The sequence below is a fragment of the Mya arenaria genome, chromosome 4, assembly GCF_026914265.1.
Source record: "Mya arenaria isolate MELC-2E11 chromosome 4, ASM2691426v1".
In the NCBI taxonomy this organism is placed as follows: Eukaryota; Metazoa; Mollusca; class Bivalvia; order Myida; family Myidae; genus Mya; species Mya arenaria.
In genome coordinates this window covers 10258330-10275467 of record NC_069125.1, presented here as the reverse complement: position 1 = coordinate 10275467, position 17138 = coordinate 10258330, and the positions used below count along the sequence as shown (strand labels likewise).

General features: G+C 36.4%; 1 protein-coding gene and 1 long non-coding RNA gene across 2 annotated transcripts; one reads left to right on the top strand and one right to left on the bottom strand.

Moving 5' to 3' along the window:
- On the top strand, positions 1-12512 carry LOC128231345 (serine dehydratase-like). Its single transcript, XM_052944029.1, has 9 exons — positions 1-72; positions 1429-1615; positions 2325-2477; positions 2779-2857; positions 3714-3753; positions 4875-4984; positions 6245-6362; positions 10882-11009; positions 11916-12512. Exons 2-9 carry the CDS (start codon positions 1451-1453, stop codon positions 12101-12103), a joined length of 981 nt encoding a protein of 326 aa, XP_052799989.1. The 5' UTR covers positions 1-72; positions 1429-1450; the 3' UTR covers positions 12104-12512.
- On the bottom strand, positions 7348-10400 carry LOC128231347 (uncharacterized). The gene is made up of 3 exons (XR_008260356.1): positions 10297-10400; positions 9563-9600; positions 7348-7906 (listed from the first exon to the last, which is right to left on the bottom strand). It is a non-coding gene; the product is annotated as an uncharacterized LOC128231347 (long non-coding RNA).
- Positions 12513-17138: the final 4626 nt, after the last annotated feature.

Sequence of the window (17138 nt, the reverse complement as noted above, 5' to 3'; positions counted from 1 at the left end):
TATTCAAGGGAAGTTATTCAGGTTGACCCACACCTCCTTGACAGCTGTCTGCATCTTGGACTTTTCCGCGTGGTAAGCAATGACAGAGGAAAATAGCTGCAATATATCTTGTTATATAATTGATATTTATGTTTGTTTAAGTAATTTTATATTTATCTTTTTTTCATGAAAATCGCGTTGTTTGTTGTTATACTGGCGTCATTTCGGATATTTTATAAATTCGGATGATGATGATATACCAGGGCTTTTTCACCAAACATTGGGAAGAGGCCTAGCCTTTTCATTTTGGGAAATTTAAGCGCGTGAAATCCTGCAAATTGGGAAATGTAAGCGCCCCAAATTGGCAAATTCATCAAAGTCTTCGTCACTTAGCTGTGTCTTGATGAGACTAATTTGCATGAGAGCATCAAACTGGGAAGAGGTCAGGAATGTTCTTAGCTTGTATATCATTTATGCAACTGAATCTAAATTGTGAAAAAAATATCTGGAAATTGGGAAAAAATGACATTTTCCGCAATTGTGAAGTAGCCGAAATTCGGCCCCTTGCAAAGAATGTGAAAAAGCCCTGTATACATGTTCAGGTATGTATAAAATTAGTCCATGTATTAACAGCCGCTTCAGAGTCTTTGACAATTTTTGTTATAGGGAACACAATAAATATCCAAATGTTAAAAAACGTTCCCTAAACGGGCATTATTGTGGCTAGTATAAAATATAATTTTGGCTAGTTGAAATTATTTATTGTGACTTTAATGAGCCTTTGTCATCAAGCCACTGTGTTACAAGCAGTTTTAGAAGTACACTGTTGCAGTATGCAGTTGTTGTATAAACTACCTGGAGTAATCTTAATGAAATGCCAAATTAAAAATTCATATCTTAGCTTCACTAAATGAATAATGCGTGTTCAGGGATATCGATACTTTTTGATCAGTTTGCATTTCTCAAGTTTCCCTGTAATAAACTTACAAAGTCATCATAAGACTCATTGATGTTCATTCACAGGCAATGAAATTCATTTTAAAAAAATCAATCAATTTTGTTTATTTGCTGAGTCTTTGTTTATGCACCAGTTAATTGCAACTGGGCCGTGTTTTTACCTTCCAGGTGGCCCCGCAGTGCCGGTGGCATGAGTGGGTTTTGTCTTTGCGTCAAAAATAGTGGGGAATGGACCTTATCTAGGGTCCCTGGGGTGCGGGGGCATTTGGCTGCGATTTTACCAGCAGTTCGTCTCCACAGGGCGGTAATTTTACCCGAGCTTGGCTGGACTGAAAGTCAAAGTCCCTGCTATTCCCTGGACCTGGGGGAGCTGGTTACAATTGACTGGTGCATTACATAGTACATGTACAAATTACTAGGCTGCATGTAAGGTGACATGTAAAATATGTTGTTATGCACAAAGCATAATTTTGCTATACATCTATATTTCAGACCAGCATTTTATACACATACAATGTCAAGCAGTTCAGGGGATGCAGCCCCCTTACACATGGTGACCCCATGCATTCGAAGCTTCCCTATCAGTGCCCACACTGGATATGATGTGTACTTGAAACTTGAAAACCTCCAGATACCAGGCTCTTTTAAAATAAGGGGCATTGGAAATCTACTTCGAAATGTGAGTCTTATTTAAATGCATGTTAATCATGTACAGGTAAGCCCTTATTCTGTCTGCCCTCATTGCTTATGGCCCCCTGTAGCTAAGATTGCTGCTAGCATGGGGAGTATGGTAAGTCTGTGTATAGTTGTACTACAGGTTAATTGACCTTAATTTGAGTATGGGTCATAATTTTTGATGCATGTCATCATGGACCTATACACCATAGGATTATGTCCATGATGTCATGAATTGTAGGGATAACTTTGTCTAGTGTATGCAGCCCAGACTTCACCGCCACACTTATGTTTCCAATCAATAACTTTTAAATTACTTGTTGTAGAGTATTCAAACTTGGTATGTACATTGGTCATGGTCAGAACATGACTCTTATTGATTTGGGGTCTATTGGGTCAGTACAATGTAGGTCAAAGGTAAAGGTCATGATGACATTTTGTAGAAAAATGGTGCATGCTCCGGACAGACAAAACATCCGATTGGCCAAATTCTAATTATTGCTTCTGCATGTAACACACAAATGAAATACCCTGTCAGATGTCTTTTGACATAGTTATAAGAATGAAATGTTGAAAATTGTAGAAATCATGATGACAGTTCTAGCCAATAGACTGAACAAGATCACATACATTATTGTATTGATATTTTGTATCATAATAATGATAATTTTATAACAAAGATGTTTAATATTTCTTTTAATGAATTGAAATAGGCTGCTGTTCATGGATGTAAGAAGATTGTGTGTCCGTCTGGCGGTAATGCTGGACTAGCAGCAGCATACGCCGCCAAGATGATTGGACTGCCAGCTGTTATTGTTCTCCCACAGAGCACACCAGCATTTGTAGCAGATAAACTCAGGACTGAGGTAATGATTAGACTGGAAATTGTGTTTAACTGTTACATGTGTAGTTATGTTTAGAACTGAAAAACTAAGTAAAACATATAAGTATTACAGACATTTGTCATAGTATTGGTCTTGTTGTTGGTGTCTTCAACTTGCAACACTGTTTAACTCAAAAACCTTTTAAGCTATTCCACTGAAACTTGGTACATATATTGAAAGAAACAATATATGCATGCACAGAAAGGTCCGTAGCTCTGGTTAACCAGTACAGTGCTTTTGTGCTTGTGCTAATATGGCCACTGCTATTATTTGTATGTTTCAGTTTGGAGCTGAAGTGGAAATAAAAGGGAAGATTTGGGATGAAAGTAACACGTATGCCAAGGAATTGGCCAAACAACCAGGTATACATGATTCAGATTGCTAATGATGGTTCAATTATAAAATGTAATCAAATAACCAATGACATTGAATTGACGGTGAACGTTTGTAAACGTTTTTTAATGGAAATATTATTTTATTTGAATAGTAACCATAAGTACGTGTGTATAATAGCAGTTGTTCAGTGATCAGACTATACTTATTTATCATATACCCATCATAAATCCACACGCAATACATATCACCAAATACGGTAGTCCGTATTCCACTCCAGTGCAATACACCCGTATTCCACTCTTGTGACGTCTCGTCACCAGTAATGTATATATAATAAAAGGATTATTAGTACTGCATTTTGATCCGTAATGTCATATTCAACTCGAGTGGATTTTTGCAGATTTTGATAACTCTCGGCTTGCGCCTTGTGCAATCCGAATTTGCAAAAATCCACTCGAGTTGAAGACAACCTCCTGGATCAAAACGCAGTACTAATAAACCTACTTTACTTTCGCTCTATTATGAACACAGCTGTAAGATTTATGAATCAATCTTGGGTCTGTTTCTAAGTAGCTGTAAATGTGTCCTTTTTGAGAGGCCATTCCCGTTATGGGGCTCACACCCATGACCTCTCAGGCGAGAGGCAGACATCTACACGGCAATACCATACTGACCCTTCCCATTTCAAAAGTTTTAAATGTTAAAGCATGTTGCCATCTTATGGTTTGGATACATATGGTTTATATGGCACCATTTTATGATCCTCCATACATAATTAACGTTCCCAATTTTCTTTTTAGATTTCCGTCTGTCCATCTGTATTTGAACTTTTCTCAAAATGTATTCCTATTTCTAAATATGTTTTCCCCTTTTGTTTTGCAGATGTGTTGTATGTTCATCCTTATGATCATCCTGACATCTGGTAAGTTTTAAATAATATAATATACATGTAGGTACACAAAGTTAATGGAAATAAATAATTTGTTTTCTGTCAGGATTTGACATTTAATACAGCATTTTATTAAACAAGTTCAGAAAATATCATCCAGTCTTTAGCAAGCTTTAACTTATAACATATTTACTGGATATGTGATAGTGTCCTTTCAACATTCTGGCAAAATGTGAGATATGAACAGATTTGGAAATGTTTCTTCGAGCTTTTTATATCTTTATACATATATATTCATTTTAAACTTCCCTTTTTCTCATTTGAAGATTGAACATTTCTTTTGTACAAAAGTTTAAAAATCAAAAGAATTGATATTCAGTCCAAAGAGCATTTATACTACCCTAGATTTTTATAATTTTCTTATTATATCTTTGAAGTTTTATAAATTTCAATTGTTAAAAAATGATGTTTCAGAAAACATTTTTTTTTTTTTTGTAAATTAAAAAATGGGTAAGAACGGTATATATATATAGCACTGAGGCAATGAAAGGTCTTTCCATGAATGAATGTACTGTTAACACAAATGCACCACGTCAAGCAAAAGTTGCAGCCTTTTAGTAAAGATTTTAGTGCTCAGTTTTTGCCATTTGATCAATTATATTTTTCACTATAATGACATAACTTACCTGAAAAGTACCATTCACCTTAAAAACATGTTGCAAAATTAACATACAGGTAGTCGTTCTATTTTTGGCTATAATAATAATAATATTATGATATTATGATGTCATATTTCATGCTTATGTCATTTTTGCAATGAAACCTATTTCTGCTTTATGTGGTTCAAAATGTTTCTGTTTACATAAGGAAAAGAACGCATGAATATAGGATTTTTGATGCGCAGCACCGTTTGATAATGGTTTTGCATGGAAGCTGAAATGCTAATTGTAGTATTATAAATAACTTTAACATTAACATGGTGGACATTTGGTGCTGATGGTGTTTTACGAATTAACAAAATGTTTCGGATCATGCTTGAATTATGAGAAAGTTTAATTTGATATAAAAAGTGCAAAGTGAATGAAATTAAATTCATGAAAATTTAAAATAGTTCAAATAATTGTATTTGTAATGGCAGATTGTGTATTTTTCAGGGAGGGGCACAAGAGTATGATAATAGAGGCCTCTCAACAGATGCCATGTCAGCCAGATGTGGTCATAGCCTCAGTAGGCGGAGGGGGGCTGTTAAATGGAATCCTTCGAGGTACCGGTAGTCTTGTTTTAACTATTTCTCCCACCTCAGATAAGCAGATCCAAAATTTTAACCATGCTAGAAAGTATTATCTTGCCCACGGGCAAAGATAAAACAAGTACCCGTATGGAACTCCTTTTTAATGGTCATCACATTGTTATAACCTCTTTTGTTGAAGCCTGTCTTTTGTAGCATCATAGAAACCTTGTCTTGTGGCAATATTTAGAATGCTAATTAATTATTTCTCGCTTCAAATGTCACCATACATTTTGGATTTTACACACCTTTCAAGAAATAATGCTTCACTCTCCTCAGAACTATTTAAAGACTGATTTGACTATTAACATAATCTAAATCACTGCGCGCATATCCATGACAACCACGAATTAACAAATATCCTTATGCATTTATTTTCACTACGAACAAAAGAGTTCCAGCAAAAAATACTTTTTTACTTAATTTTGTTTAACTGAAGTGGGAGAAAAAGCATCTTCAATGGCCGAGAGTGTAAGATAGGGTCATCCCAACACTCATGCAGGGTGTTTTGCGGAAACTCAGTAAGCCTCGTTTCCGCACCCTACGCTCGGGTCAGGATGAACCTATCTACACTCTCGGCCATTGTAGATACTGATAATCTCCTGGTATAAAAAGCTAGACATACTGTATTGTAGTTATCCTCGAAACCTTCATAAAGGTATTCATAGAAGCCTGAAATACATTTTCATGGCAATGTTAGGTCCTACATTGTGCAAGAATGATAACTTGTCAAACAAAGTATGTCTGTGAAACTGGTGAAAGCAATTTAATGAAACTTGATAGATGGTGAAGTGAAATGCAAAAAATTGTAACTCTTGGGCAGTTTGATGCCATGATATCATATCATTTTTTTAAAACTAAATTTGTCTTTAGAATTCCCTCTAAAGGATTTGAAGGCATCATTTGAAAAGTCTAGAATCGGATTTGAGAGTGTTCATAAATATGGTCATTTAAAGATCATTTAATGGTGGCAGGACAACGCAATGATATATAACTCTCGAAACCACAGCTCTGTCACCTTTGCACTTAAATGGCAATTTAAAATTGTGCTGAAACATTATCTTTTGCTAGATACAATATTGTACTATAATAAGGACAACAATTTTTTGACCCTAAATTCTCCAATCAGCACTTTGAGAACAAATGTTCTAGTTCAGAATTGTAATAAAACATGTTATCCTTTTATCAAAGTTAAATCTGGGACCAATATTAAAGTACAATTAACATTACTTATAGGGATGCAGGAAGTCGGGTGGAGTGATGTCCCTTGTCTTGCCATGGAGACAGTTGGAGCGGATTGTTTGAACGCGGCCATCAAGGCTGGAAAGCCTGTTACACTGCCAGACATAACAAGGTGAGGTGAGTTATGTAAGGTAGATGTGGTTATTATTCTTCAAGTATATTTTTAGCTAGACCGTTCAAAGAATAAGGTGTCAACATTGGCAGGTGAACACGTTTAGGGTGTAATGGTCTGCTGTAGGCGGTGGATGTGCATTCATTAAGGGTCCGCTGTAGGTGGCGGATGTGCGTTCATAAATAGTCCACTGTAGGCGGCGGATGTGCGGATCTGTTGGCCTTGTTTGGTGTCGCACGTTACAAATGGTGGCAGCGGTGTGATGTTGACAACTGCCGAATCGTAGTTGCCTTACCCACGAGTTTCCCAGGCCAAGACTGAGGATGAGTCTTCTCGAAGAGGAAAGTAATGTAACAGTCCGCTGTAGGCCGCGGATGTGCATTCATAGTATAGCATTCCGTTATAGATGGAAGTACGTTCATGGTATGTATGTTTACTTGGTTGGTAATAGGCAATTAAGCAAAGCCCAGGCTCCGTGTGGATTGAGAATTTATTGATATAAAGACCAGCAGACCCCTTCGGGTCGAGCATGCTTTTCTCTAAAGGGATCTGTTGGCCTTGTTCGGTGTCACACGTTACAAGGGATTATAAAGTTTAGGATTATCTTGAAGTCTGGATTGTGAGCTTTCAGGCAAATATAAGTTAATTGCTAGATTTTCATTCAAGTTTTTTTTTTTTTAAATGGGTGCGGGAGGTGACATTTCTTTTTTCTTTTTCACCATTGAATATTATGTTCATGCTCTTTCTTATTGCATATCATTTTGAGTCATTCACCTTCTCGGTTGAGAAAAGCAAAGGATTGTTTACATCTTCTGCAATTGGTCTTGTTTCATTGACAGAAGTACAATAATATTAAACATTGCACTGTCCATCATCTATTGACTTCCTATTTATAACTTTCACTATTGACTTGTTGCTAATTTAACAAAAGAAATCTGTTGCTAAGTCTACTATTTTTCCCCTGATAAAGCTGCACTTTCAAAGATTAAACATTTTAACAACTTTTTATTCTTTTGTCTTGAAATAAGCCAATTGTGTTAATGACTGAAAAACGGTGATATTAGACTGCAGATAAAGGATCAGATCACAGTTTTTAATATTAACATTCGAAGAAACATGTTTTATGGGCTAAAAGCGTTACTAATGCTTTAAGAAAAATGAAATGTTCAGCAGTTTTCCGAACAATTGAGATCTGTTCTATTGTGAGTTATCTTAGGGCTGTTCCAGGAAAAAAGGCCTGGGGGGGCAAGAACGACAGTCCAAAAATGGGGCACCACCAACACAATTTTAACTGCTTTTACACCCCCCACCAACAGAATTAAAATAGGTAATAGACCCACCAGCACCACATTTAGATTAAACTCAACACCACCCTACAACACAATTGAAATTAGTATTTGTTCATGTCATTCAGTAAAACTCTCAAGTCTTCTTTTTTATTTTACGCCTCAGTTTTGCTCTCAACCCCACTTCAGGTATTAATTCCTTCAACAAAATGTGATCTTCCATCACAGAAAGCAATGCTTCGCCATCAATCAGATTTTCTGAAATGAGATAAATACATGAATTGATTAATGTTCTCTAGAAAATGGTTGGGCAATTGTGCCTTAATGTTGGATATGAGACTTCACAATATAACATTATTGTACATGTACTTGCCTATTTGGACAGACAACTTGGGATTTGTACTCGCTCGAATCAATTTTGACTTGCATGAATAATGCAATATAATTTGTAAAATACCGGAAGATGCATCTTGTGCAAAAATTTTGATCAGGTAAAATGTTTTAAAAGGATTTTTCTCATATTTTTCACTTGCCCTTTTGACAGACAAGAGAAACTTAAATTGACTATTACACCAGAAGTTTTACTTGTCTCGGGCTTCATGCAAGTGGGTAATTCCTTCAACAAAATGCTGTATGTACTAAGTGGTGGTTTATGTACAATGAAACTCTCTGGATTTTTGTATTTTTTATTAAAGGGCAAAATACCAATTTGTATTACTAGACTTCCGTATCAAGCATGAACCTTAGAACGCTGATATTCATTTTCATTATATTGGTTTCATCTCTGTCATACCTTAACACTAAGCTCTTATGCAGCAGGTTAATAATTATGCAATTCAACACAGTATAAATTTTCATTCTTGTCTTGGATATGCAACTTCTGTCAGATTTATTACTACTCATTACTAGCCGGAGCCAGATTTCAACTTAAACTTGAGCAGCAGCGTCTGCAAATTTTAAAGATTGTGATTGAATTCTATTGTGTGACAGTTGTTAGAAATCTTGACTAGGCAGCCAAGTCTATCCCTCTTCACAGAGACAACCTGGCATAAGGCAAAGTCCAGGCCTATGAAAGGTCATTAAACTTAAAATGAGATCAGAATTTTTCTTTGTGCGTCTTTCTAAAAGTAAATATTTGGTAAAGCACTTCTTTATCTATTTTGCAATAAGCATGGTAAGATTAGCATAAACATTGTGCTAATGCAGTTACATGTATATTCCAAAAGATAAAATCAACACGCCCAAGCCCAATTTAATTTTTGACTCTCTGGCTTAGAGTAGCTTTGTCTGGCAGTATAGAAAAAATAATACATGGTACCATATAGAAAATGAATCAAATTTTAATGCAGCGCTCATGCATACACGAAAAACTTCATATCAAGGTAGCACAAAATGGTATTTTTGGTCTAGTAAAACATATTTTTGGTCCGGTCAAATGCATTCAGGCAACTTTAACAGAAACTTCTAAAAAAACAGACACATCTCTCTCAAACAATTCCAGATTCATTAAAAATGCTTTCTAAGTTTAAAGAGTGTGGCTGTAGACAAACTTGTTAACAGAAAATGCAGTCATGACAGTGCAGTATAGTATAAATTATATACAGTAACTTAAGTCAGTAAGTGATTGATGTGCAAAGAGGGATCTAAGAAGTTAATTACGAGTGTGATGGTATGATTTACATGTGAGAACTCTGAATTGATTGCCAAGTTCATGCACCTAGGTCCAAGTTGAAAAAAATCTATACCAATACATTTGAGTTAATACATCTTTGAACAGAAAAAAGAACTAAAGATACTGAATGACAGAAAAAAAGCAGGTTAAAAAGCATTCCATCACCACTGAAAGACAGAAAAAAAACAGGTTTAAAAGCATTCCATCACCATTTCTAATCTAGGGTACAACACAGTTATTACCTGTCAGACTAATTTTCTTCTACATGTAAGTGTCAGAGCTGTAAAGAAGTAAACGGTAAATATTTCAGCACTATATAGCAGCCGCCTTTTAAGCTATCAGAATAACCAACAAGTAGTAAATGTTGGATGGTTTTTGACACAAGTGACCTTTACCTTAGTTATGGGAGGTTTGGGATCTCGGTTATCAGAACTTAACTAATGCTGTCCTCTTAAATTAATATACAGTTAGTGAATTGGTTCCGACACTGAATCTATTCCGGTACACTTAATCACATTATTTATTGTACAAACGAAAATTGTTTAACTTGAAGATTTTTGGGTTATGATTTATTGAAAATAAAGTATTTATGTTGTTATGCATCATTTTTCACTTGTTTGTTTATATTTGTGATTAAGTGTCCCGGAATAGATTCAGTGCCGGAACCGATTCACTAACTGTAATTTATCACAAAAGCTCGATAAATATACAAAGTAACGCGTCTTACCCATGTTAAAATGAAACTGATATGAAAAAATCATGTTTTTGAAGCGTAATTAGTGACTTTGTTTTTGCTGTCCCGTTTGTTTACATTTTCCCCGCCTATACGTATGCGGCCATCTTCCCTTTTGATGACGTAATGATTGTCTAAAAATAGCCATAATCATAACTTGGTCAACATTTGTACAGAAAATGCGGTGATATATATATTTGCCATTTACTTTTGCGGCAACGTGACATGATTGTATCTGTATACCTTCAAAGGTCGTGGTTAGCGAGCTTAGGTTACGCTCCATCAAAAACTGGCGCACGTCTGAAACACTCATAGCCTCCATGGTGTTACCGTAAGAATAGCCGCGTCGTGAGAATAGCATTCGGACTCGTTTATTTCGTACCAAAATGCCGTTTTCGATCGCGCAAAGTACGCATCAAATGTCATTTTAAAACAAATTTATACCTCATTTTTGGGCTCTTACGAAGAAAAGACCCACCAACAACACAATTAAAATACGAATTTGCCCCCCAAACAACGGAATTGGAATTTGAAATTTACCCACCTACAAGACAATTTCAACACTAGTTGCACCCCCCACCCACTGAATTTTAATTCGGTTTCGTTCCGACCCCCCCAGGCCTTTTTTCCTGGAACAGCCCTTATGACTAAACTGAAAGCATTGATGCCAAAATGAGATGATCCTGATGCAAAAAAAAAAAAAAATGTCAAATCGGTCATCTGTGAGAGTTCGGCTTTAATTTTATTATACTGCAAAAATATGTATAGCTAATAAAAGTTCTGGTACCCTCTATAAGTTAAATATTTAACATGTGTTGCCTATTATAGTGTAGCAAAGAGCCTGGGAGCGTTGACAGTGGCAGATGATACCTTTAATATGGTAAAGCAGTGGAAAAACTTTCACTCAGTCGTTATACAGGATGCTCAGGCAGTGGACGCATGTTTCAAATTAGCAGGTAACAGCAGTGCTCCAGCTAGCCCGTTTTTCAATGGCACAGTGCCCGTGCCCCTTTTCTTACCGCCCTGCCCCCTTTTTGAGTAGTGCCCTTTTCACAAATGCTCTATTACCACCAAATATCCTGTTAAAACACCTACATGAAAAAATTCTCTCAAGGATGACACTATAAACATATATCTGTCCAGAACCATAACTATGTAACTGACACACAAAAGCTATTTCAAATTATTTGAAGTGTGTATAACCAAAGTGGGATGTTAGTGTGTCGGTGCACCCACAATTTTTGTCTTGATTAGGACAGTCACATAAGAGTTATTGCCCTTCAATTAATGAAAGTCTTGAACTGTTTGTTCGTTGACTATGAATCCTTTAGCAGGGAATATCAATTTTCAACTCTGCCTGATACACATTTAAAAGTACCTCATTTTGAACTTAATATTTTTAGGACAGCATTGAGGTATTTTCTCGTAGTAAATGGCAGAAGTGGAAATGTGATGATAAATTCAATAAGTAAAAGTAATGTTCATGATATGATATCCAAGATGGTTGAAAAGTTAAGCGCATTGCTGATAGTTTAAATGAATCATGGACGAACATGCACAATGTAAACTTAAGGTTATAATTAAGAATTTCAAGATATTAATATGTAGGATGTTTCAAAGAAATCATGAGCATCAGTTTCTTATCCATTTAATCATTTTTCCAAGATTAAAACTTATCATTTTGTTTAAAGTCTGTTCTGATTTTGTATAAAGACTGTTCCTATTTTTTTATGAAGTCTGTTCTGATTTTGTAAAAAGACTGTTCTGATTTTGTATTAAATATGTTCTGATTTTGTATGAAGTAAGTTCTGATATTTCATGAAGTCTGTTCTGATATTGTATAAGTATGTTTTGAATTCCAGATGACCACCGTTTCCTAGTAGAGCCAGCATGTGGTGCGAGTCTGCATGCTGTTTATGGCGACGTTATCTCCAACTTACAGAAGGAAGGCAAGCTGGGACCAGTCAAGTCAGCCCTCGTTATCGTCTGTGGGGGAAGCTCAGCTACGATAAAACAAATGGAAACATGGAAGAACATTGTCAACCTCTGATGATCAAGTGTCTAGAAATTTGCTAATTTCTCAGTTTCTGAGGCAGGGTTAATGCTGTGATATCATCATTCATGTATATAGATATAAGTGTTTTAAACTTTATCATTTTAAACATTGTTTTTGAATTGTTAAATCATGCAATATTCTATTATTAAGAATTGTCCACACACACACACACACACACACACCCCCCCTCCATCACTTTGACAATACATTTGTAATCTTGATTTTAAGACATTGCAAGACAGTCAGATGTTTTCATTTCTGTTTGTCAACACAGTTTGTGTTATTCTTTATGAAATGTGGTCATTTATAAACAGGTATACATTTACAATATATTGAGGGAAATAATTTAATCTATTACAAAGACCTGTAATTTTGGTGTGGAATAAATAACAATACAGTATTATATGCTAGTCCTGTTTATTATATTCAAGATGTCTTATTTTATTTTACCCATTTTTTTTTATAAGTAATATTTGTATAATTCTTCGCCTTTAAAATCAGTATGTGTATACCATGCTATGTCTGAAGGCAACATTTTGCTTGAAATGAAGACTTCACCATTTCTAATGAAACATAAGAGCAGTCTATGCCGCTTAAAGAGCCCCACCTTTGTTTAACTACTGGAGTTTGATTAGGTGATTAGCTTTCTCAAACACTACAACAATCCTGTTTCCTAACTTTTATTTTGACAGTGTTACATCAGACGGCGGTTTTGTGAAAAGGTTAGTCAAAGTGTTTTCAGAAACTAAACTCTCAATCAAAACTCTGGTAAAAGACCGAATGCGGTTCTCTGTAGGCGGCGAAGACTGCGCTGTTTTATTTAAGATGGTGAAGAAATAGTCAAGTTATCTTTGTAAGTATTCATTCAAAGCAAAATATTGCCTTCTGACATAGCATTTATGACGCAACTTATCACATGGTATTCACACGCTGAATATGGACATGAAATATTTTTATTTGAAATAAACATTTTTCTTAGAAATGTTTCATGAAGCAAATAAGTAAATTACATTACGTAGTATCATATTATTTGATGGGAAGTTTCCGGCATTGGCCAGGGAGTCACTTGTAGTGAAAGGTCAGTCTACAGACCATCCAATAACATGTCACTTTCACCTAGGATCTTGAAATTTGGTAGGTTCTGGCTGTCAAAATTAACCTTATCCTGACCTTTATGGATCAACATATGATTAAGTGATTACCGAGAGTGTATCAGTTCCTGTGTGCATTTCGTGCATTCTCAATCAAAAGTTGACTATCCACATATTTGAGTTAATAGCACACATATTTGTAAATTCACTCATAGCCAAGAGGTAAACATTCAGATATATCTAGATTAATATACCTGCCACGCTGACACTTTAAATTTACTGCAGACATAGGGTTACATAGGGATAGGATACACTCTATGTCAATTAGTCAACAGGAACTATATTACTTTTATATGCACCCATTCATAGCATGGACTAATTATAGTTTTTCATTCGGTGTAGGGGCAGTCTGGCATATGCCCTCCAGTATGCTGACCAATCGCCATCAATTATGTCTCCCCCTCTCTGGGGGAGACATATTGTTTTTGCCCTGTCCGTCAGTCCGGTAGTCCGTCAGTCCGTCCGTACGTCACACTTCGTTTCCGATCGATAACTGGAAAACCGCATGACCTAGGATCACCAAACTTGGTAGGGAGGTTGGCCGTGAGGTGTAGAGGATCCCGATTGTTTTTGGGGTCACTAGGTCAAAGGTCAAGGTCGCGGCGACCCCCAATATAAAAAACATTTCTGCTCAAAATCTTGAGAACGGTTTGACCTAGGTTCACCAAACTTGGTAGGGAGGTTGGTCATGAGGTGTAGAAGATCCCTATTGTTTTTGGGGTCACTAGGTCAAAGGTCAAGGTCGCGGCGACCCCCAATGTAAAAAACATTTCCGCTCAATATCTTGAGAATGGTTTGACCTAGGTTCACCAAACTTGGTAGGGAGGTTGATCATGAGGTTTAGAAAACTCCTATATTTTGGGGGGTCACAAGGTCAAAGGTCAACGTCGCTGTGACCTCTAATGTAAAAAAATATTTCCGTGCAATATCAGGAGAATGCTTTGATCTAGGTTCACCAAACTTTGAAGTGAGGTTGGTCATGATGTCTAGATGATCCCAATTGTTTTGGGGGTAACAAGGTCAATAGTCAAGGTCGTGGTGACCTTCCATGTAAAAATCATTTGCGTGTAATATCTTTATGTCTCCCCCATTCATGGGGAGACATATTGTTTTTCCCCTGTCCGTCAGTCAGTCCATCAGTCTGTCAGTCAGTCAGTCAGTACGTCACACTTCGTTTCCGCCCAATAACTATAGAACTCTTAGACCCAGGAACTTCATACTTGGTATGCTAGTTGGTCATGACTAGTAGATGACCCCTATTGAATTTGGGGTCACTAGGTCAAAGATCAGGGTCAACGTGACCTTGAGGTGAAGAAACGGTTTCCACTCAATAACTAAAGATCCTTTGGGTCCAGGAACTTCATACTTGGTATGCTAGTTGTTCATGACTATTAGATGACTCCTATTGATTTTGAGATCAAAAGGTCAAAGGTCAAGGTTACCTTCAGGTAAAAAATGTTATGTTGGCAGTGACCTTAAGCTTAAAAATGGTTTCTGCTCAATAACTAAAGAAAGCTTGTACCCAGGAACTTCATAGTTGTTCATGACTAGTAGATGACTCCTATTGATTTTGAGATCAGTAGGTCAATGGTCAAGGTCACCGTGACCTTGAGGTGAAGAAACTGTTTCCGCTCAATAACTAGAGAACGCTTGCAACCAGGAATTTCATACTTGGTATGCTAGTTGGTCATGACTAGAAGATGACCCATATTGATTTTGAGATCACTAGGTCAAAGGTCAAGGTTGCCATGACCTTGAAGTGAAGAAAAAGTTTCCGCTCAATAACTAAAGATCCTTTGGTTTCAGGAACTTCATACTTGGTAAGCTAGTTGTTCATGACTAGAAGATGACCCCTATTGATTTTCAGATCAAAAGGTCAAAGGTCAAGGTTACCTTCAGGTAAAAAATGATACGTTGGCGGTGACCTTAAGCTTAAAAATGGTTTCTGCTCAATAACTTAAGAACGCTTGTACCCAGGAACTTCATTCTTGGTACGCTAGTCGGTCATGACTAGTAGATGACCCCTATTGATTTTGAGATCAGTAGGTCAAAGGTCAAGGTTGCCATGACCTTGAGTTGAAGAAATGGTTACCGCTCAGTAACTAAAGAACACTTGCACCCAAGAACTTAATACTTGGTATGCAAGTTGGTTATGTAGATGATCCCTATTGATGTTGTGATCAGTAGGTAAAAGGTCATGGTCACGATGACTGTGAGCTGAAAAATGGTTTCCGATCAATAATTGAATAACGCTTGCGCCCAGGAACTTCATACAATGCAAACTTCGTTTACATTTTCCATGATTAATCAACAACACTTTCTTCTCTTCACTATTTAATATAATCGAATAAACCAAACTTCACTGTTGGTTTGTCTCCAGTCCAAAGTTACAAATTTCATGTCCATCATTTATTTTTTCTCAGCTACGACCACACAATAGGGGAGACAAGCGCTTTTTCAAAAAAGCAATCTCTAGTTTTTTTCAGAATGTGTGGGCATAACATCTCAGTCAGTTTCGATAAACAGCCACATTGTCTTAAGTCACTCCAGAGTGATGACCCTTGAAATGGCAAAAACTGTATTCACAGTCTATTAATTTGGCTACCATACAACCAATTTTTACCAAACTTGTGCCCTTAAAAAAGGACGGGCATATTTTGCAACAGTTGGCGCTCTTGTTATTCCTTGGTTCTGACTGGAGAAGGAGTCATTGTATACAGATCAGCCATACCATGAATGATAAGATTCAATTTAATTGGTTAAAATAAATCATGCTAAACACTATATTCCTTTCAAGTACAATAAATGAAACATAAATTAAAATAGTTTCATGCAACAAGGCTAGAGATAAACCGCAGCAAAATGTTCACTTGAAGATAACATTTATTTGAAAGTATTCATGGATTAAGGGCAGCTAACTTTGCAATAATGGGTCAAATAGTTATCATTATTTTGCAGTTCACAAAGTCCCACTTGCACAATTTCACATCTAAAGTTTCATTGGAATCCTTTTTGAAGTTACCTTAAAAGAAAAAAAGAATGGTTACTTCAATACAATGTGTCTGAGTGACAATTCCATCTTTCCAGTCTTACAGACTTAATACCAGCGTCTTCTAAGTCATGCCAGACAAGCTTTGAAAATCAACGCACAAGTGGAGGTAATTTTGCAAGAGACCAAGATTTAAATTTGTTGTGTGGCGCAGGGCTTCTATAAACCGGCAATTTGTCGGTCTGGACCGATCTTGACTCTGGGGGACTGGTTGCAGTTACAGAAAATGGCTAAAATATCGGTCTGAAAATTGTGTTTCTGTTTTTGTTTTATTTCGGTCCGAAACGGACAAGTCAGTAGAAAAAAACAGAAATTGTATTATACAAACAGTGTTTGTCATACCACATCCTTAACTACCAGGGGACATCCTACTGTAGCTAGGGGACATATCCTTGAGGGCGATTAACTGTCTGTGTTTATTGACTTTGCTGTTTTCATTACATCATTACATCAATGTGATGTCAGATTCGCCATCTTTTTCTTGTGGAAATAATTATCACACTTTTGCTATGAAAATCCATGATCATTATATTATTAATGAAACACTTTAAAACAAACTGCCCTACCGAATATAAAAGGGACTAGACACCAGATGGTCCAAAACTTGCAAATACAGCATTTCCTCAACACAAGCCTAGAATTACCAATATGCCGTAAAACAGAAACGCAGAAGTATGAGGCTGATAATACATTATTTTACATGATTAAAATTATATATTGTCGCTGTCTCAGCTCAGTTTACCTGTTAGTTAATAGGGCATAACAGTTTCCAAGTTCATAGTGCGTTAATGTAACCTTGTGAATGTCACGTGATTAGTTCAGATATGTA